General features: G+C 41.1%; 1 protein-coding gene across 6 annotated transcripts in view; it reads right to left on the reverse strand.

Moving 5' to 3' along the window:
* Nucleotides 1-15,901, reverse strand: part of LOC134348506 (inositol polyphosphate 1-phosphatase-like) — a 59,640-nt gene extending 43,739 nt beyond the window's left edge. Inside the window, exons 1-2 of one of the 6 annotated variants that reach the window (XM_063051985.1) lie at nt 7,853-7,991; nt 911-1,111 (exon numbers count right to left, since the gene is read on the reverse strand). In XM_063051985.1, the coding sequence (XP_062908055.1) occupies nt 911-952 (42 nt within the window). In that variant the 5' untranslated portion in view covers nt 953-1,111; nt 7,853-7,991. Of the gene's footprint in view, nt 1-910; nt 1,112-1,682; nt 2,456-4,909; nt 5,028-7,852; nt 8,098-14,757; nt 15,650-15,673 lie in introns of those variants that run through there. The other 5 variants (XM_063051989.1, XM_063051988.1, XM_063051984.1 and 2 more) reach the window with 5 other exon arrangements.
* Between the last annotated feature and the right edge of the window lie 880 nt (nt 15,902-16,781).

Here is a 16,781-nt window from a genome sequence, read left to right on the forward strand (position 1 = left end):
GCATTTTGAAGCAGGTCCACTCGTTGAAGGAGATGTTTGCAATGCTGGGCATATTCTTGAGAGACAATTACATATTTTTGTGTAAATTATCAAACTTTTAATTACTTGATGAATAATATTGATATTATTTACACCTCCTTTAACATGGCACATGTACATGTCATAAGGCCAGTTAAATCCAAAGCACTTTGTGCTTTTACAAGGGTTATTGCATTATTATAGACGTGGGCAATCCCCTGCGATCTGCAATACGACTGGAAAAGATGTAAATATCAAAAGACCTTTGCTCAGCAACCAGTAAGATAATGCTGTACAAAACAAATAAATCTGGAAATCATACTGAGTTTTTCCCTACTGTGCAATGCCAAGCGCAATTGGTGTTTGTCTTCAGATGTTCTTTTAAGTAAATCTTTGACAAAAATTAAAAATGCACCTCAGAAATTCTAGACTGCTTCAGGAAAAAAAAGCTCTGTAACATAGCTGAAGCCTGTTCGGAGAGGTGACAATTATTGCTGACTTTAAATTCTGGTGAGTTCTTTCAATCTGTGTTGTTAAAATTAATTATACCCTGAGCTCTAAGGGAAATGAAGGGTTCCATAAACATAACTCTTCCTGTAACAAATGGTGTGCTTGTACATGGTACTGAGTGAACTAGCTAAACCTTCCCTGGTTGTTGGATCTTGGTGAAGATGAGTTTGCTTATATTGATGAAGTCCTACCAAATTGGTTATTATACTAACGGAGGACCAGAGTCCTTTTGACTTACAGTGTGCGTCATCCAAAAATGGTATAAGAACAAGAAATGGTGGAATACTCAGCAAATCAGGCAGCACTCAAGGAAGCAGGCTTAATGTTTCACGTTAATAACATTTTACTTTCGTTAACTGGCACAAAACTTCTACTTACTTACATGGTAATCTGCAGAAAAAGAATATATTTTGAACGTGTTCATTGCTTTTATTGTGGAATATGCTTGCAGAAATTTTATATACGGAAATCATTGGTGTTCTGCTCAGTTTGGCAGCAATTCAGGGTCATTTTTTATTTTGTCCGACCTAATGTTAATCTTCAAATAGAGTTTAATTTCTCCAAAGTGTTTGTTCTTTGATATCTGTTAAATCAAGATGCTTTAATTAAACTTAACATCCAAAAGTTGAAATAATTTTTAATCGTCCATATGCAAGAGATACTTCCCAATAAAGAGAGGCGTTCTAAGAAATGCCTCTACCTCTCTCAGTAATTTTTAGGTTGAATCTCATACTTGCACATAGAACAATAAATTAACTCATGAACTCATAACTCATATGTCGTGAATCAGAATTTCAAAATGTAACAGAAACTCTCTCCCAGAAGACAAACTGTTTTGTTATAGCATGAACTCAAGACCGTCGAGGCAAAGGGAGTTTATCCCCTTTCCTGTGATCAGCTGCTTGATCCCACACTTCCTTACAATGCAGAACTATGAATTAGGAAAACTTGCCACCTCCAAATGTGAAGAGGCTTGCCAGCTGCATGTCAGTGAGCACCAGCCAAGAATGAGGTATGTCTCATTCATCTCAAGGCAGTACAAATGACAAGGTTATTTGGTGATGAAAATCACACTTAAGTTGTCTTCCTGAGAAGCAAGCGATCTGTACCATAATTCCTCTCTCATTTAACCCCTCAAACATCAGGAAACACACCATTATTGCACATCATTAGGGGAAACTGGTGTCCAGTATCCACTACAAATTCGGTACGAAGCTGGGAGAAGTCCTTTCCCACCGGCTTTCAAGATCCTTCCCAAGATTTGACAGCTGAAGGCTTGAAGCAGTGTTCAATAGCCAGATGTCAGACCCCTATTTTTGAGTTCAAGAATCTTCAGGCATCAAGACGTCACTAAGAGGGTGGCCACAGCTCCTCTGAGTTGCTGCATTGGAAGGCAGGGCTCCCATTTTATGGCAATTACTGTTCTTACACTGCCAACAATTTTTCATGCAAAAACTTGAGAAAATCACAGTTAACTTCCATTGATGAAGCAAAATGATTATTAGAAATAGTATTGCTCAGTGTAGATAACTGCAACCCAGGTGAACTCTGCAAAATCATCTGGATAATGGAGCATTCATTCATTCATTTGATGAGTTAATCAGCAGGCACACTACACATGACAACTAAAACTCAAGAATTTATAAATCCTCGACCTTGTCAAAATGGTCATTGAGAATAAAGTATCACAATGATTGCATTGTTTATTGAACACACAGTAATGAAATCTTGAAGCTCTACTTTGAGGTTCTTCAGAACCAAACTGCTGTGTTGCTAGACTAAAGTTCTCAGTGACTTTTTTTCAAATTCAACAATCCGATCATTACTTTCTTGTCATGCTGTCCCAAGAGGTACAAGTTCCAGAATTTGCATTTCCTCTCTAATACGCAAGGAAGAAGTTACACCCACAAGTAGATTAGATTGGTATCTATGATAAAGTAAAAAGCATATTAGTCAGTTTGAAAAACTACATAAGAACACAGAAATACAATGCAGGATCAGGCACTTTGGCTCAACATGTCTGTAAAGACCAAGATGTCAGTCTAACTAATCTTCCCTCAAACAAAGCCATGCTGGCTTTCCCTATTTAGTCTGTGCTTTTCCAAGTGCAAGTAAATCCTGTCCCTAAGAACCTCCTCCAGCAATGTCCCTACCACTGGCTTATGACTCCAGGTTGGTTCCTGTTGGCCTCCTGAAACAAAGGGACAACAGTGGCTATTCACTAATCTTCTGAGACTTTACCTATACAAAGATCTCTGTCAAGGCCCTAGCAATGTCCTTCCTTGCCTCTCTTAGAATCGAGGAACAGCTTCCGTCAGGTCCTTAGGGACTTATCCACATTAATGTTTCTCAGTGCACACAACACTCTCTCCTTTTTAATTTTGGCATGTCCTAGAACGTCAATCCAACTCTTCCATCTTTATCTTTCATCCTCACAGGAACATGCTGGCTTTGAACTCTAACCAGCTGACTTTCAAAAGATGAGAAAATCTGCTGGAAATCAAGGTAACACACACAAAGTGCTGGAGGAACTCAGCAGGCCAGGCATCATCTATGGAAAAGAGTAAACAATCGACAATTCGGCCATGACACTTCATCAGGACTGAAAAAAAAGAGATGCGAAGTCAGAGTAAGAGGGTGGGGGGGGAGGTGGCGAAAGAAGTACAATGTAGCAGGAGACAGATGAAACCAAGAGGGGGAGGGGTGAAGGAACCTGCTGGGAAGTCGACTGGTGAAAGAGATAAAGGGCCAGAGAAGGGGCAATCTGATAGGAGAGGACAGAAGGCCTTGGAAGAAAGAGAAGGGGGAGGAGCGCCAGAGGGAGGTGATGGGCCGGTAAGGGTATACGGTGAGAAAGGGAAATGGGATTGGGGAATGGAGAGCGGGGTGGGGGTCAATTACTGAAAGTTCGAGAAATCGATGTTCATGCCATCAGGTTGGAGGCTACCCAGACAGAATATAAGGTGTTGCTCCTCCAACCTGAGTGTGGCCTCACCATGGCAGTAGAAGTAGCCATGGACTGCTATGTCGGAATGGGAATGGGAAGTAGAATTGAAATGGGTGAAGTGGCCTTTAATAGGCTCCCACATGTCAGATGTTGAGTTAGCAATCTACTTCCACTGGCTCCTGCTCAACACTGCTGTTATTAGCCTTCGCCATATCATATCTTACCATCAATAAAAGAAACCTAGCCTCCATCTCACAAGTTGAAAGCTCCTCACTCAATTTTAAGCAAACTGAAATTTCACGTATTCTTTTTGACATGGGGCAGCAATTGTCTTAATTATTTTGTGTTTTTTGTCTCAGTATCAGAATCAGTGTATCACAGACATACATTGTGAAATTTGTTGCTTTGCACAGCATAAACATTACTGTAAGTTACAAAATAAATAGCGTGAAAGGTGGATAATGAGGCAGTGTTCATGAGTTCATGGACCACCTAGGTATCTATATGGCGGATGGGAAGGAGCTGTTCTTAAAATATTGAGAGTGGATCTTCAGTCTCCAGATCAATATGAACAAATACATGTCTCAGTTCACCATCAGCGCATACAGTAATCATTCTCTACTTCAGCCTTGCACTGATTAACGAACTATATACTCAAATACCAATTGCAATGCCTAAGCCAAGAACAAAGTCCATTTTAATTTTCATCCTCCATTGAATATCTTCTACAGCAAACACGATTAATTCAATATAAATGAGTGCTAATAAATGGACCTTGCCAAAAAATAATTTTTGATATGTAGCTTTCAATTCTAGGAAATAAACAAGAAAAACCACATCATAGGAGTCACAATATCATTTGAAAGTCATGTGGTAGCTTACATGTTAATAAAGATATGAAAAAAGGCTTCACAAACATTTTGAAAATAAAGGCAATTCCCCTTTAACATAGAGCTACACAGAATAACGGCACCAAAATTGCTTCAATTTAATATTTAACTTACCCCAGCATGGTCAGGATACAATTAAAAGGGTATATTGCAGATGACATTTCAGCAGTGCTTTGCACTGATATCTTCAATCTACCATGTTCAGTCTGCAGAAAGTGACTGCCCAGCAAGAAGAACTTTTGGTATTAAGAACAGTATTTAACGGAAATGCTTTGCCACACTTTGGTATTTGATCTCTCTGAGATCTATATTCACTGTACACTCAAGTAAGCGAATCTCAGGGTAATCTTAAATGACACTGGTCCAAAGGTCACTGTCTAATTATTCCAGCTTTACTGATTTGCCTGGCTCCACTTAAAAATGTCATCGAGCTTTGAATGTCATTGCAGAACTATCACAACTACGAACAGACATTTAATCCACATCTCCACTGAAAATGTCAGCGATGAAAGGCAATTAATAAAAGCCAGCAACATATACATACCTAATCTCTCAAAGACTATCTTTTTTTTTTAAATTGTAGTTAGCTGTTCCACTTCTTTCTCATCGATGTTACCTCCAGCAATGCGATAATTGAGACAATGCATCTTTGCACCATTTGAGTACAATGTTACTCTGCTGTTTAGTCAGCAGGAGGTATATTTACAATATTGCCTGAAGTGATAACCAATTGAAATTTACCTTGTAATCACTGGTTTAAATAACTGCACGTGACCACTACTACATGCATTCTGTAGTGTGTTCTTAATTGTTGAGACAAGTGCATCTAAGTTTCCATCACTAGAGACTTTACAAGGGTGTTCTAAGCCATTCTGACATTACAATGAAACTGAAATTGAGATCTGAAGTTTTCTACAACACCAAAAGCCACTTGCCTTCGCCATTTTCACAAGAAGCCTTTGATTTATTTATACCTGAAGTTTTATTTCACATTGTGTGTAAAACTGTGCAGTGAAATTATAAATCAGTGATTGACTATATCAGATCCTTGTGTTCTCTTAAATGTCTCTGTTACCTTTACAGAACAAAATATACAGAAAATAATATTGTCAAACTAATATATAATTCAATAACTAACTAGAGCATCAAATAACCTTGGTTTCAAAATGTTAATTGTGAAAACATTTAAGTGCAAAACATGTAAAACAAATTTAAAAAGAGTGTGAGAGAGAAAAAGAGCTTGACTTTATCGCTTGAATAATGCAATGGGAGAAGAGATTGTATTAACTACTTTCTGTAGATCTGTTGCTAATTTGTCTAGAATTCTTGGCAATGTTCAAAGTTTCTGGGCTAATGGAATGTTCTCATTTTACCTCAACAGGCACTTGCCACTGTTTTCTTTCAGCTCATGCCAACTTCCTTAAAATTTATTTTCAGAACGTTGTTGTTTCCAAGACCAGTTTACATAGATCGTTCCCAGCTGCCCTTGAGAAGGTAAAAGTGAGCACTCTGAAACCTCCACAGTCCAAAGTACCTCCAACTAAATATTGATTATCCAACTCAGTATCAGACAGACACTTCACAGAATGGTTACAGCAAAGAAAGTGGCTGTTAGATCCTTCAAAACCATACCAGCTCAATACAAAAACAATGCTGCCAGTTCCATTCTTTGACTCAGCCCACCTCCACCCCAGTTCCTAAAATTCATAGCAGTGGCGTAGCGGATAATGCAGTCGCTTTACAGTGCCAGCTGTAAGATCAGGGTTTCATTGCTGCTGCTGTCTATAAGGAGTTTGTACGCTCTCCTCTGACTAGTGTCTCCTCCAGTTGTTCCAACCTCCTCCCGCATTCTAAACGTGTACGGTTAGTGTTGGTGAGTTGTGGGCACGCTATGTTGGTGCTGGAACCGTGGTGACACTTGCGAGCTGCCTGTGCAATCCTCTCTGATCTGATTTGATGCAAAGGACACATTTCACTGTATGTTTCAATGTAGATGTAGTTTTTGGCAACAATGTAATTATTAAAGGCATTATCTTGGAAATTAATGCTTTATAGCAGAGGGAATTATACAGATATTTGCATAAAAATTAAAATGTACTAAAAATAATAAACCAAGAGTGGGAAGTCAAACTAAAATGTCCAGCACCTTTGAAAGTGGATAAATCACCATGCTTGGATTAAATGTAGCCCCCAGGTTCTTAAAAAAGGCAGGGGAGGAAATAACATAATCTCTGACTATCACTTTCCAATCCTCTGGTTTCAGGATGAGTGCCAATAAGCAAATGTGGGACCAATGGTTTCATAAGCAGAAAGAACAAAATGACTACAAGTCTGTCAATCCCTTTAGTGTTGCATAGGTTATTAGATAAAAAGCTAAGAGAATACATTAGTCAACATATAGAGAGGTACACAACAGTAATCATGAATTTATTAAGGTGACGTCTCACTTAAATTCTCCGAGGACTTTGCAGTGGTATTGTGCAAGGTTAAAGAGAAAAGCATGTCATAGAATGTCATCTGCATGGATTTTAGCAAAGCATTTACAAGGGCCTGCAAGCTCACAAAAGCAAAAGGCTATGGGATCCACAGGAAAGTAGATCAAATACAGACTACGTAAGAGACAGCAAAGTGTACTGATCCATGGGAACTTTAATGACTCAATGTTCCACGAGAACCAGTTTCAGATATTTTGGTCTCTGCAAAACATGCAATGATTTGAATTCAAACCTAGCCATGATTAGAAAAGCTGTCAATGATGCCACAATTGGTGGAATGGCTAGCGGTAACGGTGATAGTTCCTGACTAGAGAAAAATATTACCAACCTGAGTATGTAGATGCAAAAGAGCAAGAATGATCAGGGACTGGGTAGCATATGTGAAGATACTGAGACTTGTAGAAAAACAAAGGGAGCTGTAGACTGCCATGTGGGACAGATAGATAAGATGTTTAAGAAGGCTTAATAGGACACTTGCCTTTATCAGCTGAGGCATTGACTTGAGTAACATGTGAACTAAATTACAGCTAGAAGATTTGAGCCATTCAGGAAGGATATGATCATGCTACAGGAAGGATGTAACAGAACAAATAGAGGCTACAGAGGAGATTTGTAAGGATGTTGACAGGAGAGATAGGCACAGCTGGGTTCATTTTCCCTGAAAGAAGAGAGATTGTGGTGGGATTTATGTGAGGTGTCAAATAATTGTGACAGGGACAGGCATAGCTGGGAGCAATGATGTTTGAATTAAAGTGTACATATTACCACCATGAAACATATAAAGGAGTAAGTATAAAGTAACACCTTTTAAATAAGTAGAATCTAAAATGCTGCTCATCATGCCTCATTTTACACATGGCTGTATGCAGATGAACTTGAACAGAAAAATGCCAAAACAAGAACACTTCTCAAAACTAGCACAACTTCCACTGAGAATGAAGGCACGAGGTCATTTTCCTTCACATAAACTGAAGCCGTGACTTAATCGTTACCTGATCAGGAGCAGGAAGACCAACAGCAGATTCCTCGATGGAGAGTTTTATAATCTTTCCTGTTAGTGGTGTTGGATCGGATGCAGAGTTGTTATTTTTCTTGTAGTTTAACTTCCTTACATTTGCTGGTATTTTTACATAACCACTTATATACATGTGCTGTAATTGTTCAGTGAGTTTTCCAGTGGTTACAGCTGCCTCTATTTTTCTGGAAACTTCTTGGCTTCAGTTGGCAGGTGTCGTCTTATTTGAATCTGGCTATTTTATTTGTTACCTGTTATCAATGGAATTTGTGATGGAATTTCGATTATCACTAGTCTGGTATGGGAAGACCGCACAACTTGACCTGAAAAAGGGTCTTGCCCCAAACATTGACTATCTACTTATTTCCATAGATGCTGCCTGCCATAGTTCCTCCAGTATTTTGTCTGTGTGCTGCTTTTAATCTTCCCTTTTTTTTCCCTTTGTCTCTCACCATGCTTGTTCTTCCTTTCTATTCTTTGTTTTTGTAACACTTAATAAAACAATCATAAACAGAAGAGATTCTACAAATGCTGGAAATCCAGAGAAACACAAACAAAATGCTGGAGGGAATCAACAGGTCAGGCAGCATCTATGGCAATAAATAAATAGTTGACATTTCAAGCTGAGATCCTTCTTTGGGACTAGAAAAGAAGGTGGAAGATGCCAGAAAAAAATGTGGGGGGAGAGGAAGGAGAGTTCAGAGAACAGCAGAAAACACAGAGGGGTTGCATTGAGAGATGGTCTCACTGAACTCCAGTTGAGGAGAAGATTTAAACTTCTTCAGGGGAGGCATCCCTCGAAGAGACTTTGCAGTGGAGCAGCAAATCCTTAACACAAGAGATTCTGCAAATTCTGGAAATCCAGAGCAAAACACATGCAAAATGCTGGAGAAATTCAGCAGGTCAGGCTGAATGTAAAAGAATAAACAGTCGATGTTTCATGCTGAGACCCTTCTTCATGGCCAGAAAGGAAGGGGGAAATGCCAAAATAAAAAGTACAGGTACTAGAAAGGAAGGGGGAAGACATGCAACAAGTTTTAATCCTCACTCTTGACTTCTGAAGAACCTTTGGATCACAAAACATTGCTGATGAGAAAGTAAAGCCAGCATATTCCATCTGACACTTCTAAGTTAGAAAGCCAGGTTTAAAAAAAAAACCCCCTTAAACCTCCAATAAATTACATTCGGAAATGGAGATTGGAACAAAATGGTTGCTCCACCAATGGATATAACTTCCATAGCAGGCAACAACTTTAAGAAAGAAAACTCATTCTGCAGGCCTATCATTTTGTATAAAAACAGAAATCATTTTAAATGTGAAGTCAATGTGTCAATGATTACTGTTACACAAATGCTAAGTATGCGTGGTTATCCCCAAGGTGACTTGTAATGTACATTTGGTTTGCTGTGAGTTCAGATCTTTGATGATTCATTGCCATTGACTTCTCTAGAACAACTTGTGTATACAGTTTATATCAAGTAATTAAAAATAGCACTAATACCATGGACTATCAATGCATCATGTAGTCATTTAGCTTTATGCAAATATATCAAGCAAACCTTTATTTGCTGTGCAATAACATGTCAATGTTTATTTTGAATTCATTCTTGGGATGCAGAGGTCACGGACAAACTTGAGACTTTTTGCCTTTGGACTATAATTACTCTTGAGAAGGAGGTAGTGAGCAGGGGCATCTTCACCTTGAACCAACACAGACTGTCTGTTGGAGGTGCTCACAAAGTAATAGTAAACTGATGTTTTAAGCTGTTGATGATGAAACTAGCAGTGAAATGTCATGATATGTTTATGACATGAAGGTGTGTCCTGAAGGGAAACATAGAGGTCCCAACCATCTGATAAAGGTCACTGGTGTGGGAAGTATTGCCAAAGAACTGCTATAAAGCAACTCTATCTGTACAATTGGTGATCATTGTAAGGCAGTGTAGAGGTTATCAACAATCTGCATTATTTATACTGTTTAGAACATCTTTGAGTCAGTTATTCACGTGTATTGATTCCCCAACCATTTCAAAAATGCAGCTTTGACCTTCAGGACTCATCCTGTTTGGATGGCTTTATGAGTAACATAAATGAAGAGCACAGAGGTCTTCCACACTGTGCTTTCTGCAAGTAGACTTGCCCTGAGCCCTGAGCACCTGTATTGGTTAATTGTTGTCTTATCTAGAATCATTAAGGCCTTGTGCCTTCTGTTTAATCTTGTCACATTTATTTTGACTGCCATGGTCTTCACACATACTGTGATTATTTAAATGGAACTCCTAATTAAAGCTTATCAGAGGGGCCATCTGCTTCGAGAATGATTCATCTCACAGTGTTGCTCCGTCGAGCTAAAAGTATTCTGTTGGAATTCCTATATATAAAATTGTGTTTCCTTCTCTCTACATGGGAGTCTGTCATTCTTCCTGGGTTCAGTCATTGCCAATACACACCATGACAGGGGTCCAATACAGAAGGATACCATTTCATCAGCTGAGAAAGGCATCAGGAAAAGGCTTTAGTCCCCATGTTGGTCCAAACTTGTGTCAGTGCTATGAACCATTATAGCCATCTCTTTGACAATAAACCCATCTCTACTAATGGGGCAGAACAAAGCCAGGGAAAGTAAAATTCAAGTTCATAGTCAGTCCTCATTTAACTTCAGCTCACATCTTCTGGATAAGTGATGTGGATCTCTGGGCTAAGAGTCAACTACATTAACGATTATTCTGTTGCACTCCATAAAACAGCATTAAAATATGACAGTGTAACAAATAGTAAAGTGATAGTTATAGCATAAAGACTGTGAAATGATAGTTCTCTGGTAAAATTAGCCAGTGTGTGGCTGAGCATCAGAAAGAAGGAAGCCCTCGAGCTCACTGCTGGGGAATGTAAAAGCTGGCTGAAGTGTTTGCTTGCAAACAGTAAACGCCATAATTCAAGAAATGTACTTCCTGTTGAACCCTTTGGGATGTGTCCAGGATGTGGAAGCCACTGTTCAAGTACAATCAGAAAGCTTTGGGTTCAAGTTCTTTTTCAGAGTTCTATGTGTAGACTCCTCAGAAATTACCATGTCCCAGTGGGAATGTGCTGCACAACAACTCCAGATCAGATATAAAATGGTGGGCTGCCTGTGGACCCAGATGCAGCTAAAAGAAGTCAGAGCAAGGTTTTGAAGGAGATTAAACAGGCACATTCCAATTCTGGGCTGCAGGGACAGGTACAATGGGTGTTGTGAACTGGGATCTCCATCAGCTACGGCAATTGCTTACCAGTTATCTTGCTCACAGTTCAAGAAACCATTCCATTCCCCATCCCGCTGCAGCCCATACCACATGCAGGCCCATCCATCCATCCATCCCCCGAAACCCATACCACCTGCAGGGCCATTCATCCCTCCTCCAAACCCACACCACCTGCAGACCCACCCATTTCCTGCCTGAAGCCATACCACTTGCAGGCCCATCTATCCATCCCCTGAAACCCATACCACCTGCAGGCCCCTCTATCTCCTCCCTGAAACCCATACTACCTACAGGACCATTCATCCCTCTCTGAAGTTTATACTGCCTGCAGGCCAGTCAATCCCATAAGAACATAAGAAATAGGAGCAGGAGTAGGCCATCTGGCTCATTGAGTTTGCTCCGCCATTCAATAACATCAAGGCCAATCTGGCTATGGACTCATCTCCACTACCTGCCTTTTCCCTATAACCTTTGTCTCCCTACTATGCAAAAATTGATCCAATCTTGTCTTAAATATATTTACTGAGGTAGCCTCCACCGCTTCATTGGGCAAAGAATTCCACAGATTCACCACTCTCTGGGAAAAGCAGTTCCTCCTCATCTCTGACCTAAATCTACTCCCCCAAATCTTGAGGCTATGTCCTCTTGTTTTAGTCGCACCTAGCAGTGGAAACAACTTTCCTGCCTCTATCTAATCTATCCATTTCATAATTTTATATGTTTCTATAAGATCTCCTCTTATTCTTCTGAATTCCAGCGAGTACAGTCCCAGGTAACTCAATCTCTCCTCATAGTCTAACCCCCTCATCTCTGGAAATAGTCTGGTGTAACTCCTCTGCACTGCCTTCAAAGCCAGTATATTCTTCCTCAAGTAAGGAGACCAGAACTGCATGCAGTACTCCAGGTGCGGCCTCATCTGTACAGTTGCAGTATAACCTCCATACTCCTAAATTCAATCCTTCTAGCAATGAAGGCCAACATCCCATTTGTCTTTCTGATAGCCTGCTGCACCTGCAAACCAAAATGGAAGACCTTGCATTTACCAAAATCGTATTCCATTTGCAAGAACCTTGCCCACTCACTTAACCTATCTATATCTCTCTGCCGACTCTCTGTATCTTCTGCACAATTTACTTTTCTGCTCAATTTAGCATCATCAGCAAACGTAGATACACTACACTCGGTCCCCTCTTCCAGATCATTACTGCATATCGTGAACAGTTGCAGGCCCAGCACCGACCCCTGTGGCACACCGCTCACCACTGATTGTCAACCAGAGTAATAACCATGTATCCCTACTCCCTGCTTTCTATTCGTTAACCGATCCTCTATGCATGCTAAAACTGCACCCCACAACTCTCTGCATCCTTATCTTATGGATAAGTCTTTTATGTAGCACCTTCTGGAAATCCAAGTAAATAACATCCATCTGTTCCCCTATACCCAATTGCCCACCATTCAGAATATCTACCATAAACGCTGCCTGGGCAGGGCGAAAAGCATAATCAAGGATGCATCTCACCCTAACTATGGACTTTTTACTCTCCTCCCATCCGGTAGGCACTACAGGAGCCTCCGCTCCCGCACCAGCAGACACAGGAAGAGCTTCTTCCCTGAGGTTGTGATCCTGCTGAACCTCACATCACAGCCCTAAGCAGTATTGCACCCATATTGTACTGTCTCAGTACTTTTATATTTGTGTGCTGTAGCACTTACTTTTTATTCACAGTTATCTTGTAAATAACACTATTCTTAGCACTTCTGGTCAGATGCTAACAACATTTCATTGGTTTTGAATCTGTACTCGGTACAGTGACAATAAAGTTAAATCTAATCTAATCTAAATCTATTCACTGTGTTCATTATATCCTCTAAGTAGTCCAGTCAATTTGTCAAAAAGGACCTGCCTTTGCTGAATCCATGTTACATCTGCCTGATGAATACATTTCTTTCCAAATGCCTCGCTATTTCTTCTTTAATGACAGCTTCAAGTATTTTCCCAGCTACAGATGTTAAATTAAGTGGCTATAGTTACCTGCCTTTTTGCCTCCATCCTTATATTGAATAGCTGTGTGACATTCACAATCTTTCCCCCACCCCCCTCCCCAGAACCTCTTACCACCTGCAGGCCAGAACTGTATGTGTTTTAGTCATCAGTCCCTCACCCTGGGCAGATCTACCACATATCCCCTAAAACCCTTCTATCAATGGCAATTCCCCCCTTTCTAACTACTGCAATCCTGGAATCAGTGCCAATTTACTAAATCTTCCAAGTTCACCATCAGTCTGCACCCAGTATCCTGGATCTCCCACCTCATCTACCTATGAAAACATCCTTCACTTTCATCTTTGCCAACATTCCCATATCTACATTTTCACCATCTATCTGTAACGTCCCTGATCTTCCACCTCAACTCTCAATATGTCTTGGTATTCTTGGTATGCTCCACTATCTGCGTTAGTTTTGCTGATGCCCCAGCTCTGCTGTTTACCTGTGCTTGTATTCCCAGTCTCCATCATTTTACCTGTATCAGTAATACCAGACTCCCAGCTCCACTATCATCCACTCTCAGCACAACCACTGGCTGCACTGATCTGATTTGGTCTGCACTGTTGGCCATTCTCAATATCGTCTCAGACTATTTGAGATCCGGGCCCAGTGCATGCTTTCAGCAGAGGGCCATGCACTGAAATGACCTTGGACACCAAACTGCCCATCTGGTCCAGCCACGGCAGTTCCAATGAAGGGCCTTCGACCTAAAATGGTAAGTGTTTCTACGTCACCAGAAGCTGCCTGACCCACTGCGTGTTTCCAGCAGTTTCTACTTTTAATCTCATTTTTCAGGTATCCACATTTTCTTTTTGATTGCCCGCCATGACAATTGTTCCCAGGATCGCATGATGTAAGTTCCGCTTTACAGTTCAATGTCGAAAACAGCACAGTCAATGAGGTCAAATTACCAGTCCCTGCCATAGAAATGATGTCAGGACCACAAGACTCACGCACATCTGATGTACCCATAAAATTTTCAGAAGTAGCACAGCACAGAAACAGATCCTTCAGCTCACAATACCGGTGTCGATCTACCGTCTGCATAAAGTCTTTATCCCTTTGCCCCCAACCTGTCTGTCTTATTATTGATTTCACCTACTTCCACTTCCTCCCCTCGCACATTCAAGCCACCTGCCGCCACTCCCTGTATTTAAAAAAAACTTGCCTCGCTCATCTAAACTTTCCGGCTCTCGCCTTACCGTCTCGTATCTGACATTTCGACCCAGAGGAAAAGGACCTGGAAATGTCAGTAATCTTATTCATACTGGGAAAAGAAAGTATTTCAAACAATAACACTGTAAAATTTAACTGCCTATTTTTCTTTCTTTCTTTCTTTCTCATTTTTCTAGCTTTCTCTCTGATGACATTGACCCCATGCTGTAGAACTGAGTAATCCTTTGAATTCTTTGCTCCCCCCTTTCTCCTATGTGGAAATATTTTCTTGTGTGTCCAGTCTGTCAAATATATTCCTGATCATGAAGATCTTCCCCGTTTCGCAACTTGTTTTGACACTTTTTTTTTACATAATATGCATTGATTAAAAGGCGGGCCAGACTGTGCACTACAACAGGAGTTTCATTTGTTACCTGTATACGTAAGGAGATTCTATAGACCCGGAACACCACAGCAGAAGAATGCAAAAAGGTTTCTTCTAACTTGTTGCTTCTCTGATATGATCCTGGTATTTCAATTGATTCCGGTAACAGTGTTGGAGGCACTAGCCAGCGTTCGCTGTTTACAATCACTGGTAACTTCTGCTTTGGATGTCCTTATCAACTGACACTTCTGAAACCACTTGGAGCTGAATGGCTTGCTAACGCCAACGACAAAGGACATAGCAGTACCGCAAGGATTTCGCATCCGCAGCAAAGCGGCACGGGTTGTGGAAATAACGTGACTGGTGTGCCAATTTAGAGCAGTCTTCTTGCAAAAATAAAATAAAACGTCATTTCTGGCAGTTCTCCCACAATGAGCGTTTGACATGTGCATCAAATAAAACCATGTTGTGAGTGCGCAGCGCAGTCTAACCGTAGCTTGTAAGCGGCGAGGTGTTCTTTCTGTACCGTAAGCGTTTTGCCGAGCTCTTGTCGCCGCTCTGCAGTGCAGCAGGGTATTTGTACTGTGGGGAGGAGGTCAGCCGAGAATAACCACTCGCCAGCTCCGGTGACAACGTCTGCTCTCCGAGGGAGTGGGGGCATTTATTTCCTCTCGGATGTGACCGAAGCTTTTGCCTCCTATGCAGACCCCACCTACAGTAATCACTAACGCGGCAAAACACCCAAGCTTTTCAGCAGAGAGGGGAAAGATAGTATTTAGCTTAAACAAGGTCGTTGTTCTCTGCATTAGATCGCCTTATACAATTGGATTTTGCCATTGAGTCTGAAGCTCTGAAATACTCATTCTCGCATAAGAGGGCAACGCAACCATACCTTCCCTCTGGGATCTCCACTCTCCCTTGCGAATAATAGGGGCCCTTCATGCTCGCGTTCAGATCACATTTACCTTGAGTGGATAGTCCGCACTACTCCACAGCTTCGGAGTGCCCCACTGAGCTTTGGCCCGAGTCTGCCTGCTCTGTCAGCGGGAGCATGCGAACGGCCAGCGACCTAAATCCCGGGCTCTGTGGAAGGTGGGTGAAGACAGGCAGCAGATCTCACTGACAAGCGCACTTATTACTCACGCCTTTGGTTTGCGATGGATGGGGTCTGGAATTGGGCAAATGCTACTGGGTTGCTCGGGGACGAGGAACTAGCACTGCAAAGCTGACACCTAGAGGCCGATGTTTGAATATCACCCTCAATACAGAGCGCGGTAAACGACCAATTAAAACGCAGAAAAATAGCATCTTTCAGTTTTCGAGAGCAATACTTCGTTTAGAAATGTATTCTAAATTGGCAATAACATACATAAAATAGAGTGTACCATTTATTTAAAAAAAGATTCCTGGGATATGGATTTATAACTTCATTTCTTCTCCATCCATTGCCTGTCCTGTACCCGTGCCTCAGTGAGGTGAGCTCTACAAGGACTTTTGACCTAGAACGAAGAAGGAATGGCGATATTTGTCCCAGTTAGACGGCTGTGAGTGTAGAAGGTAAGGTCCTCAGGCACCAGAGGCACTGCAACCTATCAGAGGTTTCTGATTTCCGCTACAGACGCCTAGGCAAAATGTTTGCAATGCATCTTCCACAGATGCTGACCGACCTGCGGGACATTTTTCATTTCATTGCAGGCAGATAAGCTACTTAAAAAGATGCTTGTCTTCATCGGCCGAGGTGCAGAGTGGAAGAACGGCGTGCTGAAATCGCCCGAGACATTTAGAGAGAGCCATGAGATGTACAGTACAACTCGTTCACGTCACAGGAAGGATGTATAAACTTTAGTGGTTTCGGTGCAGTTTTGATAATGTCAAAGTGAGTGAGCTTTACTTGTCAGGACAGACTGGCCAAGTTGGGTTTGTTTTCTTTGAAACAAGGGGGATGGGGATGTAATTGAGTTAACTGAAACAAAGCGTGTTCTTTTCATGTTTAACAGAAAGGAGATGTTTCTTGCATCGGAGCGCTTTGTAACTACTGGTAACAGTTTAAAATAATTAAAAGGAGCTTCAGAA

The sequence above is a fragment of the Mobula hypostoma genome, chromosome 6 (genome assembly GCF_963921235.1).
Source record: "Mobula hypostoma chromosome 6, sMobHyp1.1, whole genome shotgun sequence".
Lineage (NCBI taxonomy): Eukaryota > Metazoa > Chordata > Chondrichthyes > Myliobatiformes > Myliobatidae > Mobula > Mobula hypostoma.